This window comes from Cloeon dipterum, chromosome 2 (assembly GCF_949628265.1).
Source record: "Cloeon dipterum chromosome 2, ieCloDipt1.1, whole genome shotgun sequence".
Lineage (NCBI taxonomy): Eukaryota > Metazoa > Arthropoda > Insecta > Ephemeroptera > Baetidae > Cloeon > Cloeon dipterum.
Window position 1 is genome coordinate 16,172,081 of NC_088787.1, and position 14,348 is coordinate 16,186,428.

Consider the following 14,348-nt stretch of genomic DNA (forward strand, 5'->3'; position numbering starts at 1 on the left):
TAAAGCGATCATCGTCGTTAGTCGCGGTCGGCCGAGGATAACGCGAGTTGGGGGCCGGTTTGCGGTGAGCACATTTAAGCAGGCATGGCGACCATAAATGATATTAGGAAGCAGCGGCGGCGCGTGTACGACACGGAGGCGCATTAAGGTGCAGTCATAAAAGGCGGGCGGCCATCACTCGGTGAATGGGGATCAAGCTGGAGAGGGCAAGAAGGCGACCAGGGCTATTAATCCATCTGGCATTGTCAGAAAAAGATTAGGCCCCCCAGTAGAAGAAATTCTTGCAGAGAAAAAGAGAGACGTTTTCTTCTCTCTTCTTGAAGCGCGCGCGGAGGCGGCCGACACACAATGCAGGACAGAGATGCGAGGGAAATGATGAACAGCCTCGGCCCCTTTGTGATGTAAATTTTGATGAATGTTTTCCTGCATTGCTTATATGATTACAAATGAGGTGTCATCGCGTGTCAAGCCAATAATCAGTAGACTCGAGTCCTCTCGGCTGCGTCGCTAAACGCCGCCGCCGCCGTCGACGCGTCCGCTTTGTTCCCTCTCGAGGACTATGTGTGAAAAATGGCCGCATTTTCCTTTTTGCACTCGCGGATATTATGCGCCCGCTGTTTATTCCCAATACGCGCCGTGTGCTCTCACTTTTATTACTCGGGGCAACTACGTTATTTTTATGCCACCTCTGCCACTCGCTTGCTTGCTCGCGCGCTCACCCGCTCGCACGCCGGCAAAAACTGTAAACAAGACGTGCACAGAGCGCAGGTAGCAGTAGATCCGCCCGCAATCTTTGTGCCCCAGAGGCAGGTACCCGGAGCTGAAATTCATTCCGCCCGGCGCCGCCCGCCAATTAGCTTTAATTCGCATTACTTCCGCCCTTATAAAGTTGCCGAAAAACGTGCCAAAACGCCATACACAACAAGCCGAGATTTACGAGTGCGTGAGCGGGAATGCAACCCGTGCAGCACTTCCACTCAACGGGTTGCATAATTTCAAAATTTGAAGGCGCTCTTTGGAACAGACTTAAACTCCAGCAGCGTTGAATTCTGCTTGTCATTTTTGCATTTAAGCTGTGCCTTCTGCGGGGTTCGCCAATTTTTTAATGCGCAACAATTCACAGTTGTTTTTTGCGCAAAAAAAGATGGAAAACCACTGGTTTAGGTTTTTCAGCATTTTCCCAAATTTAACCCCGAGAAGGTCACATTTCGCGCTTCAAATGTCAGAAATTATGGAAAATTACGATAATTATTGTTAAAATTTTTGGACTTTTGGTGAAACTAGTGGCTCACCCATCCATTATGAGAATATTTTAATAAAAATGCACGTGTTTTGAAAAAATGCGCCAAATTGCAGAAAAACACGAAAACAGTTTTTCGCAATGTAGTGGGTTTCCCGGAAAAAATACGGGTTTTGGCCAACCCTGGCCTCCTGGCTAGATCGGCTTTGAAAGACCTCCACAGGTATCTAAAGGTTATATCCAGATCCTCGACATTTACAAATTAAAGAGATCCGCTCACTTTCTAATTTAAATTTTACGACCGCAAAGTGCGTTGGTTGCAAATCTTATTTTACCTGCTGGACGAGCAGTCTAGGCTGCCGAAAATCGGGTGCCCGCCATCCGAGTCCCTGAGGTCGTCGGCCGTTTTTTATTGCTCGGCCGGAGCTGAAGGCGCGGCCCTCCAAATTACCCTTGCTGGATGACTTGTCAGCACATTAGCCGGCTGACCCACCGGTGATAAAATCGCAGATTCAACACTCACAGAAATTTTTCTCTATTAGAGACACTTTTTAGGCATCTCAAGCTGATTCAGTAAATAAAGTGTCTCAAAAAGACTCACCTTTGCGAAATGTGTCTCTAACTGATGCGTTTTAGCGATTCCGTCTCAAACTGAGACGGCGCGGCGCGGATCAGTGTCTCTGAGTGAGACACTTTTTTGAAAAGCGTCTCCCTCTGAGACGCTGCGCTACCGCGCTAGCTCCCGGCCGCCGTTTCTTCGCCGTATTTGAAGACATTTCTTCGTTTTCGGGACTTTGGACATCATGTGAATCACGTGTTATTGTTTTTACAAGCTGTGAAACATGATAGGCAACAAAACAGGATAAATTTGCAGCTGGATTGTGTAGTTCTGCGCGGAGGATTTAAAAAAAAACGAGGTGGTAAAGTATAATAATATGCCTTTTCAACTCGGACACAATATATTTATTCTTCTCGTTTAAAATTGAAATGATTTATTAGAAGGATTTGGACCAAATTTTACATTTCCTCGCTGAAGTTCAGAGTCTAAAATTTCAGCTCCCTTTCTTCCAACTATCCGCTCCTGTTGGCCAAACTTCTTTTGTCTTTTAAAACAAATCAGCTGGAACCAACTATAAAGTGTTGACATGAGACAGTCATGATTTATTTCAGATTTAAATCTTAAAATATGTTGCGATATTTAGTTTTCTGAAGTTAAATTCACAAAAAGGAGGAGTATAATTTTATTTTTAATTCATTTCGCAAGAAATAAGCTTAAATAATGTTCTAAAAAATCCACACAACAGATGCAATCCAGTGTGGCTGTTGCCATCACGCCGAAGAGCCTGGAGCCGGTGCGGTGTGCGTGGCTGTCTCAGCTCATCCTGACCCGGCTGATGGCAGTACACTTGTCGTCAAGCCGAAGAACTTCAAGCCTTTGGCGGCTCAAAGGCCTTTTCGGCACGTCAATATATTTTCTCTCCCATCACGTAATTATTAATTTTATCACTCGAGCAGACTGTGAGAATGATCGCCGGCACCGGCTAGCATGGTGCTTTGTTTTCTTTTCACGAAATTTTATATTTTTAAAATATACATTCTAAAGGTTATTTTAAATTTACACATACACAAATTAGACAAAATATTTTTAAGGATGTCTGGTTGTTAATTTGATTTTTTTTATTGTGATTTGCTGACCTCGTCATTAACAACATTTTGCAGGAGTGAGTTGAACCAAGGCGTCAGTTGCGCCAACGCAGAGACGACGTCAGGTGCATATCCAGTGTGGCTGTTGTCATCATGCCGAAGAGCCTGCAGCCGGTGGTGTGCGTGGCTGTCTCAGCTCGTCCTGACCCGGCTGATGGCAGTACACTTGTCGTCAAGCCGAAGAACTTCAAGCCTTTAGCGGCTCAAAGGCCTTTTCGGCACGTCAATATATTTTCTCTCCCATCACGTAATTATTAATTTTATCACTCGAGCAGACTGTGAGAATGATCGCCGGCACCGGCTAGCATGCTGCTTCGTTTTCTTTTCAAAAAATATTATATTTTTAAGTAATATACATTCCAAAGGTTTTTTCATATTTTTATACATTAACAAATGAGACAAATTATTTTTAAGGATGTCTTATGGTTGTAGATTTGATTTTTTTTAAGATTTGCAAATTCCTAGCCTTGTCATTAACAGGTAGTGGTCCTTTTGCAGGAGTGAATTTAACGTCAGTTGTGCCAGCCCAGAGTATAGCCAATAACAGACGAGGCGGGCTTATAGCAACAATGTACGCGACGTGCTGACCGAGCTGCCGATGGGAAGGTGCATGCGTCCGTCGACTTCTCCAACTCGTGATGCCAATTTCAACCTGCCATCTGACGAGCCCCGCTCCATTGGCCTTATTAGCCCCGTTTGAGTGAAAAGAAAAGCCTGAGCCAGCTTTATACGACGGCGTTCAAAGGACAAACCGACGTTCGCTCTATCGTGCGCCACGGGTGTGCCGACGCATCTTGTGACGAGTTCTCGTCTTGGACTTTGTGCCCGCAAACTGCACCCTTTGGAGCTTGAAGCTGTGGGAGGACAGCGCTGGGGCGCTGAATAGCGTGGCGCCGCCCGTGGGCGTCTTTTCGCGGGGGACCCGGTGCGGAGAGCGCGGCGCCACCGTCGGCTGCTGCGACGGTGGCGCCGCATGCTGCTGTCCTAGCATGCTGCTGTCCTTTCCACTTCGCGGAAACTATATATTTAATAATTGATTTGATTGTTTTAGTTATTGATTAAATTGTGTAGTCCTTTAAACCAAAATAAAAATATTTCTCGTATAGAACTTGTGTTTAAACTAATTTGAAAATTTACAGCCTCATAATTTTACTACAATAGATTTCCTCAAATACATTAAACTCTTTAATATATCTTGATTTAAATATAAACTTAACTCCAGGGTGATAAAATTTCAATAAAACGCAATCTAAAACTATATTATACACCGTGAGATTTATTTTTTTTGTACAAAATTATCTGCATAATTTAAAATATTTACATAGCACACAAACAAAACAATTTTTAGCCTACAAATTCGTTTCGACTGTGAAACTGGAGAATGATATTTGTTTTTCTTCTCAACTGAATTTGTGGAAGTGGGTTGAAGAAAGGGATTTTTTTGACATTTTTGCAGGAAAATTTGTTGGTCAAAGTCACCTCGTACGCATTTGTTGAATAATTGTAGCCTTCCGTGCTGTACAACTGAAATACAAAGGCACTCTCTTTGGACTTAACAAATATGGCTTTCACTTTGCCAAACCTGGGAAGTGTTTCTTCAGTGTCATTGATCAACAGGTTTGAATCAGCTTGAATTTCGAAATTGTTCAAGAACAATTTTTTAACAGTATGTACGCCATTCGAAAATTCTGATGAACAATTTAATTCTGCGGCTACTTCAGCTCCTAGGATGTACAGGTTTAGGTCAGCCAGTTGCTCTCCTACAGGCATGAAAGTTTTTTCTCCCAAGATTGTGCTACTTTTGTCTCCAAAGTTAAAATCAAGACAACGCTTGGTTTGGAACCGTGTGGCAATTGTCTTTGGAATATTAATGAAATTTCTGGTTTGTTCTCCCACTTTAGAAGCCCAAGCGTTCATTGCTTCATACCTCATGTTCCAAGACACTCTGACTGGTCCCAGTTGCTCGATTACTGAGGGTGCATGAACAAGAAAATGAAACTTGGGAGTGGGAGGAAATTTGGGGTAAAGATCGCAGTATCTAGAATGGTGACAATTAATCATGAATCTGCTGAGGTTCAAATCGCTCTTTTTCACCTCATACGCAAGAAGCACGTTTGTAATTTTTCCCAAGAGACTGAAGTTTTCAATGTATGGCAAGGTTTCGCTCTTTGCGAAATCCTCTAGCATGAATGGCACGATGTAAATGAGACATAGCATTTGCGAAGCATTTTGCCTCAGTTTTCCGTTCTTGATGTGCGCAGGTTCAAATGGTGAGGGTTTTGATCGCAAAAACTCTTTTGGGAATGGGAAACCCGAGACAAGATAGTTCAGGTCGTTGTAGGTGAGCAAACTTCTCTCTTCAATCAATTCAAAAATTAATGCACGCAACTCTACTTCTGCGACTCCTTCGAGCAAGTTATGCATCAGGTCCTGTGGTAGGCACGTTGTCAAATCGAAATTTTCAAGATGAGCCAGTACAGAACGGCCGTTGATCCCATACAATTTACTGATTTCAGTTCTTTGCTCACCTGTCAAATTTTCGCTACACAATTTATCCACTCTTTCTCTGTGGCTTTTCAAGTCCCTTGGAAAAACTTCAAAAAAAACTTTTCCAATGTCTTCTTTTGAAATGTCGCAGTTCCTGCATGGCTTCAGTGCGAATCCAATTCCTTTGAAACCTCCAATACTATTTAAGGCCAAGCCATCACCGTTAAGAGACACAAGTGTGCCGTGAAGAATTAGTGGCTCATCCAACCCCTCGACAACAATTTTAACTCCTTCTGGAGCCTCAAGCTTTTTAATGAAATCAATAAAATCGGAAAGCAACGCTTCGAACCCGAAATATTTGATACTGTCGGCTGTGGCCACACCCTGCAGGTTTATCGACTTGAGGTTTGACCTAACATGCTCTGGTAGATTCAGTAGAGTCCAATAGACAAGTGTAACTTTGTGGGTTTTGGAGTATGAACCAAGCGGGTTACATAACTCCACATCATCCTCGTAGATTTGGAGTAAGAGGCAGTTTTCATTTTTGTATTTCTGTACAATTGGGTGATTTTTAACTACTTTGCCATCATACACTGAGCGTATTATATTTTCGTCAGAGATGTAGTTTTTAGAGTTCAGGACAAGCTCCCTCACTTCTCTGTATTGCAGAAGCTCAGTAATTTGTTTTTCAATAGGAATATAAACTGCTTTAATGTCGTGCACGCCAAGAGATTCATTGCCATCCCCGTACGTAGGGAGAAAGCCAATACCTTGTTTGACAGGGACTGGCTCAATCAGACCGCAGTAGAGGCGAAGGCAAGACATGACTCGATGCTCAGTTGACACAGGTTTTACAGGATCTTCAAGCAGCATCTGCTTCGCTGCCCAGGCAAACTCTCCAGCAAGATCTTGATCAATTTTGCGCATCTTTTCCTACAAATTGATATAAAAATTTGAGCAGTTATAATCATATGAAATTATGAAATCATTTATATACCTCTAGCTGACTAATAAAGGATTGAAGTACGTTGTTCACGCATTCCGTCAAAACCTCAATGCCACCTAAATTCATAGCATGATTTTCGCGAAGAGTAACGATTGTTTTCAATGTCTCTTTTGCAATTTGGTTAAGGCCGACTTTATCCTCACTCATTTTGTAGCTTCAAACTGTAGGGAAAAATAAATTAATGATAATATTTAAAGTTAGTTAGCGCAGTTTAAACCATGAAAAATTTTGTTAAATAAATCTGCTGTCACGACGCCAGCCCCTCTAGCAACCATCAATAATGAGCCGATTGTTTACATTTTAATGATAAGCAATAAACTACCACCAAAACAGAAGTTCATATGTATGTGTAATCCATAAATAAACAATTTTTACGGAAAAAAAATAAATCTCTATTTGACAAAATTGATTTCAATTAAAAATTGCTTTTTTTGTACTTAAAAAAGTTGTCAAAATAATTTTTTGTTTAATGAATTATACGCACTTGTGTGGCAGCCCTGCTAAATTAAAATCTCAAAATATGTTAAATTGATACACGCCATTGGGTGATGAAACAAAGCAAATAATAATATAATGATTTGAAAACATAAAATCAAAAATGAACGAAACTTTCACAGTTTACATTTTGATAGCAGATAGGCCAGATATACCTTTGGACCTAGATCTCAAAAAAGGTCTTTTTACTGAGTTGCAAAAAGGATTTGCACTTTACTGTGAGGTAGATCCTTACCTCTCCAAGAAACTGGAAATTTTTTTTCCTGTCTTTGACTTCTTTGATAACGTAAGGCAAAAGAACATTCAAATTGTGCCTACCACAAAGAATCTCCCACAGGGAGTCAATGAAGTATTTGTTCGTTTCCTTCCCAAAAATTCCCCAGTTAAAGAAAAACCCCAACCTGGCACAGAACCTGTTCAAATAAAGGTAAAGTTTAGCTATCCAAATAGCAGAATTTAATAAGAGCTTATACATTAACGATTGTAACAATACATACGTGTTTTCTCAGCCTGTAACTGATGCCAACAGTACAGAAGGAATATTTGAAAGAGCTGCTGATGCTGATGTGCAAGGGTTTGAATATGAACATTCCTTGGGAGAAATCGCGCTACAAATCGTGAATTGTTCTGACGAACGCGACTTGGGTGATCTTGAAGAACAGGTAATAAAATAACAAAATGGATTTCAATTTAATGTTTTATTTATGATCAATATTTCTCCTTTCTGCGCAGGAGGTGCAGGAAATAAGCTCTGTCGTGGGCGGAATTTCTAATGGTTTACTGCACACTGAAACCACAGAGGGTACCAGCGTGTTTTTCGATGAAGACGAAGGCAGAGAAATCGCCCCTGAACAACAAAATCAAATCATCCCTGCAAATTTCGCACAAAGTTTGAGTGGGAAATCATCCTGCAGCGCGCTTAATCTGGAAGAGATCCCCCCCTTAAGGCTTAGCAAGCCTGTCCTGGAGATGGTTCAAGCTGGGCGAGTTCTGCACAACACATCACCATTTATTCGCGAAGCTGGTCGGCATCTATTGGATATCAAGTGGAATCCAACACCACGTGATTACGTGACTTACGTAACATTTTTACTGACCAATTTCCCAGAACTTGACACTCCAGAGCTTTCACAGAATAACTGCTTGATTGGCGTATGTTAAAAAAATTAAAAATATTCAGTAATAAACTTAATAACCACTTATTGCCTATTCTTTTGTGAAACAGGACCAACTGAAAAAGATGCTCACCACTTTCGCCAGAAATTACAGGCATAGGATTGGTAACCAAGTACAAGATGAGGAAAGAAAAAGAGGATCCCTTTCAAAATCCATGGAGAAGAATCAGGTTTCTGCTCAAGCAATCACTGGCAATGACAATGAAGAGGCATCTTCATCGGCCGCTCCTCCACCAACAAAAAGGCAGAGAAAAACTGCTAACAATTGTGCAGCTGAAGGATCGAAAGGTGAAAAAATATGTATTTCTATCTGTCCTGTATATACATATATAGGTATAGATAATCCAAAGATATTTTTCCTTGACCAATTTCATTAATAATTTACATTTTTCCTTTTCAAGACCCCCTCTCACAACTTAAAATAAAAAATTTAGACGTGGATTTGGCATGCGAGTTACTCAAGGAGTGTGGGCCTGAACGAAGGGAGTTGATTGAAAACAGTGTTTCCATTTCCAAGATTATTGCTACATTCCCTGTATTCAGCACATACAGAGTCGTAAGTATTGTAACATATTATTTCATTAATGGTTTCAAATTTAATAACAAAAAAATCTTGATTTTTAGATCACATATGAGTTTTACTTGTGCATTCGAATTGAACGTCAAATGGTAGAGGAAAGTTTTGAGAACATGGTAACGACACTTCAAAAATTATTTGGGCAACCCAGTACTACAGAGGCTGAGAAGCTGCAGCTGCTATGCCAACTTGATCGAGAATTGCAAATCAACGTTAGTAAGAAATTGCCACCAGCCTTCAATTTAGAACAGGTTTGCTCGTGTACAATTTTATTTGTATATGTTCAACTTTATCGATTAATAAAAATGTTTCTCAGTTAGGAGAAGGCTCCAATGTGGTGAAGCCCAGCAACATCAAGTCAGTTGTACCAGTGTCGGTCAGTTACATTTCAAGTGATGGAGACCTAAAGGAAACTGTTCTCATAGGTGAGGGCAAAACTCTTGCCACTAAATCATCACCATCGGCGTTCAACGCTTACGAATTGCTGTGTGGTGCTTACTACACCTTCCACAGAAAGTACTCAGCCAAAAGCAAGAATACAATGGATTTCCTTGATCTCAAGCTTCTGAAAAAACATACCTTTAACCAATCAAAAAAGTTTATCACATTTAATAAGAGGTATGAAAGTGTTTAGGCGAAAAGAAAGATTGGTGCACTGAATTTAAGTTTAAAATAAGGAATAATAAATTGAAACCAGTAATGTTATGCGGACAAGTTTGTAAAAAAATAAATCTCACGGTGTATAATATAGTTTTAGATTGCGTTTTATTGAAATTTTATCACCCTGGAGTTAAGTTTATATTTAAATCAAGATATATTAAAGAGTTTAATGTATTTGAGGAAATCTATTGTAGTAAAATTATGAGGCTGTAAATTTTCAAATTAGTTTAAACACAAGTTCTATACGAGAAATATTTTTATTTTGGTTTAAAGGACTACACAATTTAATCAATAACTAAAACAATCAAATCAATTATTAAATATATAGTTTCCGCGAAGTGGAAAGGACAGCAGCATGCTAGGACAGCAGCATGCGGCGCCACCGTCGCAGCAGCCGACGGTGGCGCCGCGCTCTCCGCACCGGGTCCCCCGCGAAAAGACGCCCACGGGCGGCGCCACGCTATTCAGCGCCCCAGCGCTGTCCTCCCACAGCTTCAAGCTCCAAAGGGTGCAGTTTGCGGGCACAAAGTCCAAGACGAGAACTCGTCACAAGATGCGTCGGCACACCCGTGGCGCACGATAGAGCGAACGTCGGTTTGTCCTTTGAACGCCGTCGTATAAAGCTGGCTCAGGCTTTTCTTTTCACTCAAACGGGGCTAATAAGGCCAATGGAGCGGGGCTCGTCAGATGGCAGGTTGAAATTGGCATCACGAGTTGGAGAAGTCGACGGACGCATGCACCTTCCCATCGGCAGCTCGGTCAGCACGTCGCGTACATTGTTGCTATAAGCCCGCCTCGTCTGTTATTGGCTATACTCTGGGCTGGCACAACTGACGTTAAATTCACTCCTGCAAAAGGACCACTACCTGTTAATGACAAGGCTAGGAATTTGCAAATCTTAAAAAAAATCAAATCTACAACCATAAGACATCCTTAAAAATAATTTGTCTCATTTGTTAATGTATAAAAATATGAAAAAACCTTTGGAATGTATATTACTTAAAAATATAATATTTTTTGAAAAGAAAACGAAGCAGCATGCTAGCCGGTGCCGGCGATCATTCTCACAGTCTGCTCGAGTGATAAAATTAATAATTACGTGATGGGAGAGAAAATATATTGACGTGCCGAAAAGGCCTTTGAGCCGCTAAAGGCTTGAAGTTCTTCGGCTTGACGACAAGTGTACTGCCATCAGCCGGGTCAGGACGAGCTGAGACAGCCACGCACACCACCGGCTGCAGGCTCTTCGGCATGATGACAACAGCCACACTGGATATGCACCTGACGTCGTCTCTGCGTTGGCGCAACTGACGCCTTGGTTCAACTCACTCCTGCAAAATGTTGTTAATGACGAGGTCAGCAAATCACAATAAAAAAAATCAAATTAACAACCAGACATCCTTAAAAATATTTTGTCTAATTTGTGTATGTGTAAATTTAAAATAACCTTTAGAATGTATATTTTAAAAATATAAAATTTCGTGAAAAGAAAACAAAGCACCATGCTAGCCGGTGCCGGCGATCATTCTCACAGTCTGCTCGAGTGATAAAATTAATAATTACGTGATGGGAGAGAAAATATATTGACGTGCCGAAAAGGCCTTTGAGCCGCCAAAGGCTTGAAGTTCTTCGGCTTGACGACAAGTGTACTGCCATCAGCCGGGTCAGGATGAGCTGAGACAGCCACGCACACCGCACCGGCTCCAGGCTCTTCGGCGTGATGGCAACAGCCACACTGGATTGCATCTGTTGTGTGGATTTTTTAGAACATTATTTAAGCTTATTTCTTGCGAAATGAATTAAAAATAAAATTATACTCCTCCTTTTTGTGAATTTAACTTCAGAAAACTAAATATCGCAACATATTTTAAGATTTAAATCTGAAATAAATCATGACTGTCTCATGTCAACACTTTATAGTTGGTTCCAGCTGATTTGTTTTAAAAGACAAAAGAAGTTTGGCCAACAGGAGCGGATAGTTGGAAGAAAGGGAGCTGAAATTTTAGACTCTGAACTTCAGCGAGGAAATGTAAAATTTGGTCCAAATCCTTCTAATAAATCATTTCAATTTTAAACGAGAAGAATAAATATATTGTGTCCGAGTTGAAAAGGCATATTATTATACTTTACCACCTCGTTTTTTTTTAAATCCTCCGCGCAGAACTACACAATCCAGCTGCAAATTTATCCTGTTTTGTTGCCTATCATGTTTCACAGCTTGTAAAAACAATAACACGTGATTCACATGATGTCCAAAGTCCCGAAAACGAAGAAATGTCTTCAAATACGGCGAAGAAACGGCGGCCGGGAGCTAGCGCGGTAGCGCAGCGTCTCAGAGGGAGACGCTTTTCAAAAAAGTGTCTCACTCAGAGACACTGATCCGCGCCGCGCCGTCTCAGTTTGAGACGGAATCGCTAAAACGCATCAGTTAGAGACACATTTCGCAAAGGTGAGTCTTTTTGAGACACTTTATTTACTGAATCAGCTTGAGATGCCTAAAAAGTGTCTCTAATAGAGAAAAATTTCTGTGAGTGAACCAAACTGCCTCGATGTTCCTTTCGTCTTTTTTTGGCGCGCTGCATTTGACGTGCACCCCATTTTCAATTCCGCCGTCGGCGCTAAATCCTTCTGCAGCCCTCTTTTTCCATTACGGAAATTCAGATCCGCTTACCGCGCCGTGGTGGTTATTTCATTAGGCCGACTAATAAAAATAAGACTCTCTCCGCGCGCTCCTCTTGCTTCTCCCGGTGCCCGCTTTATTGTGTGGCGTTTGATGGCCCGTGAAATGCGCCGCCGTGGGCCGCAAAATAAAAGCACTCACCTTGTCGGCCTGAATCAGGACCCTCTTCAACGGAGGCCGTGGTATTCCATGAAACTGTCAACGAACAAATAGCGACTTACCACAACTTAACTCTGACAATGACTGACGCAGCAAATAAAAAGCAGGACGAATCGAAGTCGAGATGAATAAAAAGCAGCGCGCGGATGCGTAGTCGAAAAGCTTTTTTCAATGCTTTCTCGTTTGAAAAGAATGACTGCTTCATTCGCACAAGCTATTAAGACCGTAATGATCCGCTTCGCGCGGCTTGACACAAGAAAGAGTATTTTTTTCACGAAGAAGCATCTTACACCCAAGGAACATGTTTGGATGCTACGTTTAGTAAGAGGTGAGATCTATAAAACTTGTCAACTTGCTTATTAATGGTTTGAGCTGACTAAAATGCCATAACTAAGCTCCTATTGTGTAATTTGGAAAAATTCTAAAAAATATATAATCTAACTGTTTCGGAAATAATAAAAATTAAGATGGAAATAAAAAAATAGGAAAAATTGCCAGCTTTCAGAACATATTCAATTTTCTGCTCTCACAAAAAAGTTACACAGCTCAGAATACATTCTTTTTTAATGCTATCGGATTGTTAAAAATTAGCCATCAGTTGATTGGAATAATCAAATACTGCCATTGACCCTAAATTCACATAAATTGAACAAAATCTATTTTGTAATATTGAATGAAATATTTATTAGACACCACGGGTGTACAACAACAGGCATATACAATAATTAAATCACAGGTTCATTGCTAGTCTTTGCTTTGGCGGCTTGGCACAGTGTCAAAGTGTTCTTATCACATTGGAGGAAATGGTAGAAACTGATTGGTTTATCACAGAATTTGCACTCACAGTCCTCACTCGCGCAGGAGTGGTAGGTCAATTTTTTACAAATAAAATAGTGAAAACCGTGACAAGCGTGTCTCGTGAACATGTGTCTGTTATTAAAAAGGGCTCCCTTCCAACTTTGGTTGACCATGGCGGGGGTGACGAAAAACCCCGGGTCGATTTCGGAGGCCTTAAAGTCCTGGTTAGCTATGAACTTTTTAAATGAGTCAGTCTCCGGCAGTGAATATCTTGTTAACAACTCTTTTACAAAAAATTCAGTGTCTGCTAATTTATATGTCAGCCTGGATTTAGTTAACTTAGATACAGATAGAGCTCTTTTTAGGAATCTTGATTTGGAGGATTCTAATTTATTAAAGTCTTTGAGACTTAAAAATGGCCAAATTGCCTCTATTCCGTAGCTTGCGATTGGAGCTATTGCAAGATTGAAAAGTTTCAAAGCAGTGCTGACTGATGATCTAGGGAGAGAGTTCAGTTTGGAGGTGGCTAAAATTGATGCTCTCACTTTTTTCTCAATATGTTTAGAAAAATAAATTCCGGAAGACTGAAACGTTACTCCTAAATAGGTAAATTCGGTGACGAAATCGACGACCTCATTTCTCACTACTAATTTGTCGGTTTGCTTCAGCCTCCCTCTTCCCTTGTTTCTAAACTTGAGTATGCTGCATTTTGAAAAATTTAATTTGAGCTCTTTATCCGCTAAATAGTCGATTAAATTGGCCATGAAATTTTTTAATTCCTCCAAGCAGTTTGAGAGCAGAACAAGATCATCGGCGAACATGATTAATTTGACATTTGGGAAGGTCTGTAAGAGTGCATTTATATCGGAGATTGAATATATAAAGAGAAATGGAGATATGCTGCCACCCTGCCGAACTCCGTTCGATTGGACAATCGGCTCCGACATCGAAACTCCATCCTGGACGACTAGAAAATTTAGGTCCAGCATTTGAGCTATCAAATTGATCTCCTCAAACGCCAATTTCCTAGAATTTAACAATCTACCAAAAATGGATTTCCTGTCAATCGAGTCGAAAGCCTTTCGAACGTCCAAGAAAAGAGCATAGAGAGGCATTTTGCGCTCATACACGTTCAAATTTATCTCTTTAATTAGCATTTTTATAGCATGAATTGTTGACTTGCCTTTAACAAAACCATACTGATTTTCAGGGATGGAGTCAATTAAATGTGAATAGAGGCGATTATTTAACACCCTGTCCAGCAAATTGTAGAGCGAGCAACACAAACTAATGCCTCTATAGTTATTCACGTCCGAGACACTGCCCTTTCCCTTATACAGCAGCCTCAAACTGGACGTTCTCCAAGC

General features: G+C 40.9%; 2 protein-coding genes and 2 long non-coding RNA genes across 9 annotated transcripts in view; 2 read left to right on the plus strand and 2 right to left on the minus strand.

The window, feature by feature from the left end:
• Nucleotides 1–14,348, plus strand: part of LOC135935637 (lachesin-like) — a 102,708-nt gene that overhangs the window by 27,546 nt on the left and 60,814 nt on the right. The gene's annotated exons all lie outside the window — the stretch shown is intronic.
• On the plus strand, nucleotides 1,771–3,728 carry LOC135936338 (uncharacterized). Of its 3 annotated transcripts, none has more exons than XR_010574320.1 (3): nucleotides 1,771–2,727; nucleotides 2,960–3,191; nucleotides 3,443–3,728. It is a non-coding gene; the product is annotated as an uncharacterized LOC135936338 (long non-coding RNA). The 3 variants fall into 3 exon arrangements; XR_010574318.1 differs by having other exon boundaries at nucleotides 1,781–2,727; nucleotides 2,960–3,162; XR_010574319.1 differs by having other exon boundaries at nucleotides 1,785–2,698; nucleotides 2,960–3,162.
• On the minus strand, nucleotides 4,569–6,735 carry LOC135935765 (uncharacterized). The gene is made up of 4 exons (XM_065478317.1): nucleotides 6,429–6,735; nucleotides 5,473–6,364; nucleotides 4,872–5,301; nucleotides 4,569–4,572 (listed from the first exon to the last, which is right to left on the minus strand). Exons 1-4 carry the CDS (start codon nucleotides 6,582–6,584, stop codon nucleotides 4,569–4,571), a joined length of 1,482 nt encoding a protein of 493 aa, XP_065334389.1. The 5' UTR covers nucleotides 6,585–6,735.
• On the minus strand, nucleotides 9,589–11,872 carry LOC135936266 (uncharacterized). Of its 3 annotated transcripts, none has more exons than XR_010574302.1 (3): nucleotides 10,908–11,872; nucleotides 10,444–10,675; nucleotides 9,589–10,192 (listed from the first exon to the last, which is right to left on the minus strand). It is a non-coding gene; the product is annotated as an uncharacterized LOC135936266 (long non-coding RNA). The 3 variants fall into 3 exon arrangements; XR_010574300.1 differs by having other exon boundaries at nucleotides 10,473–10,675; nucleotides 10,908–11,864; XR_010574301.1 differs by having other exon boundaries at nucleotides 10,473–10,675; nucleotides 10,937–11,860.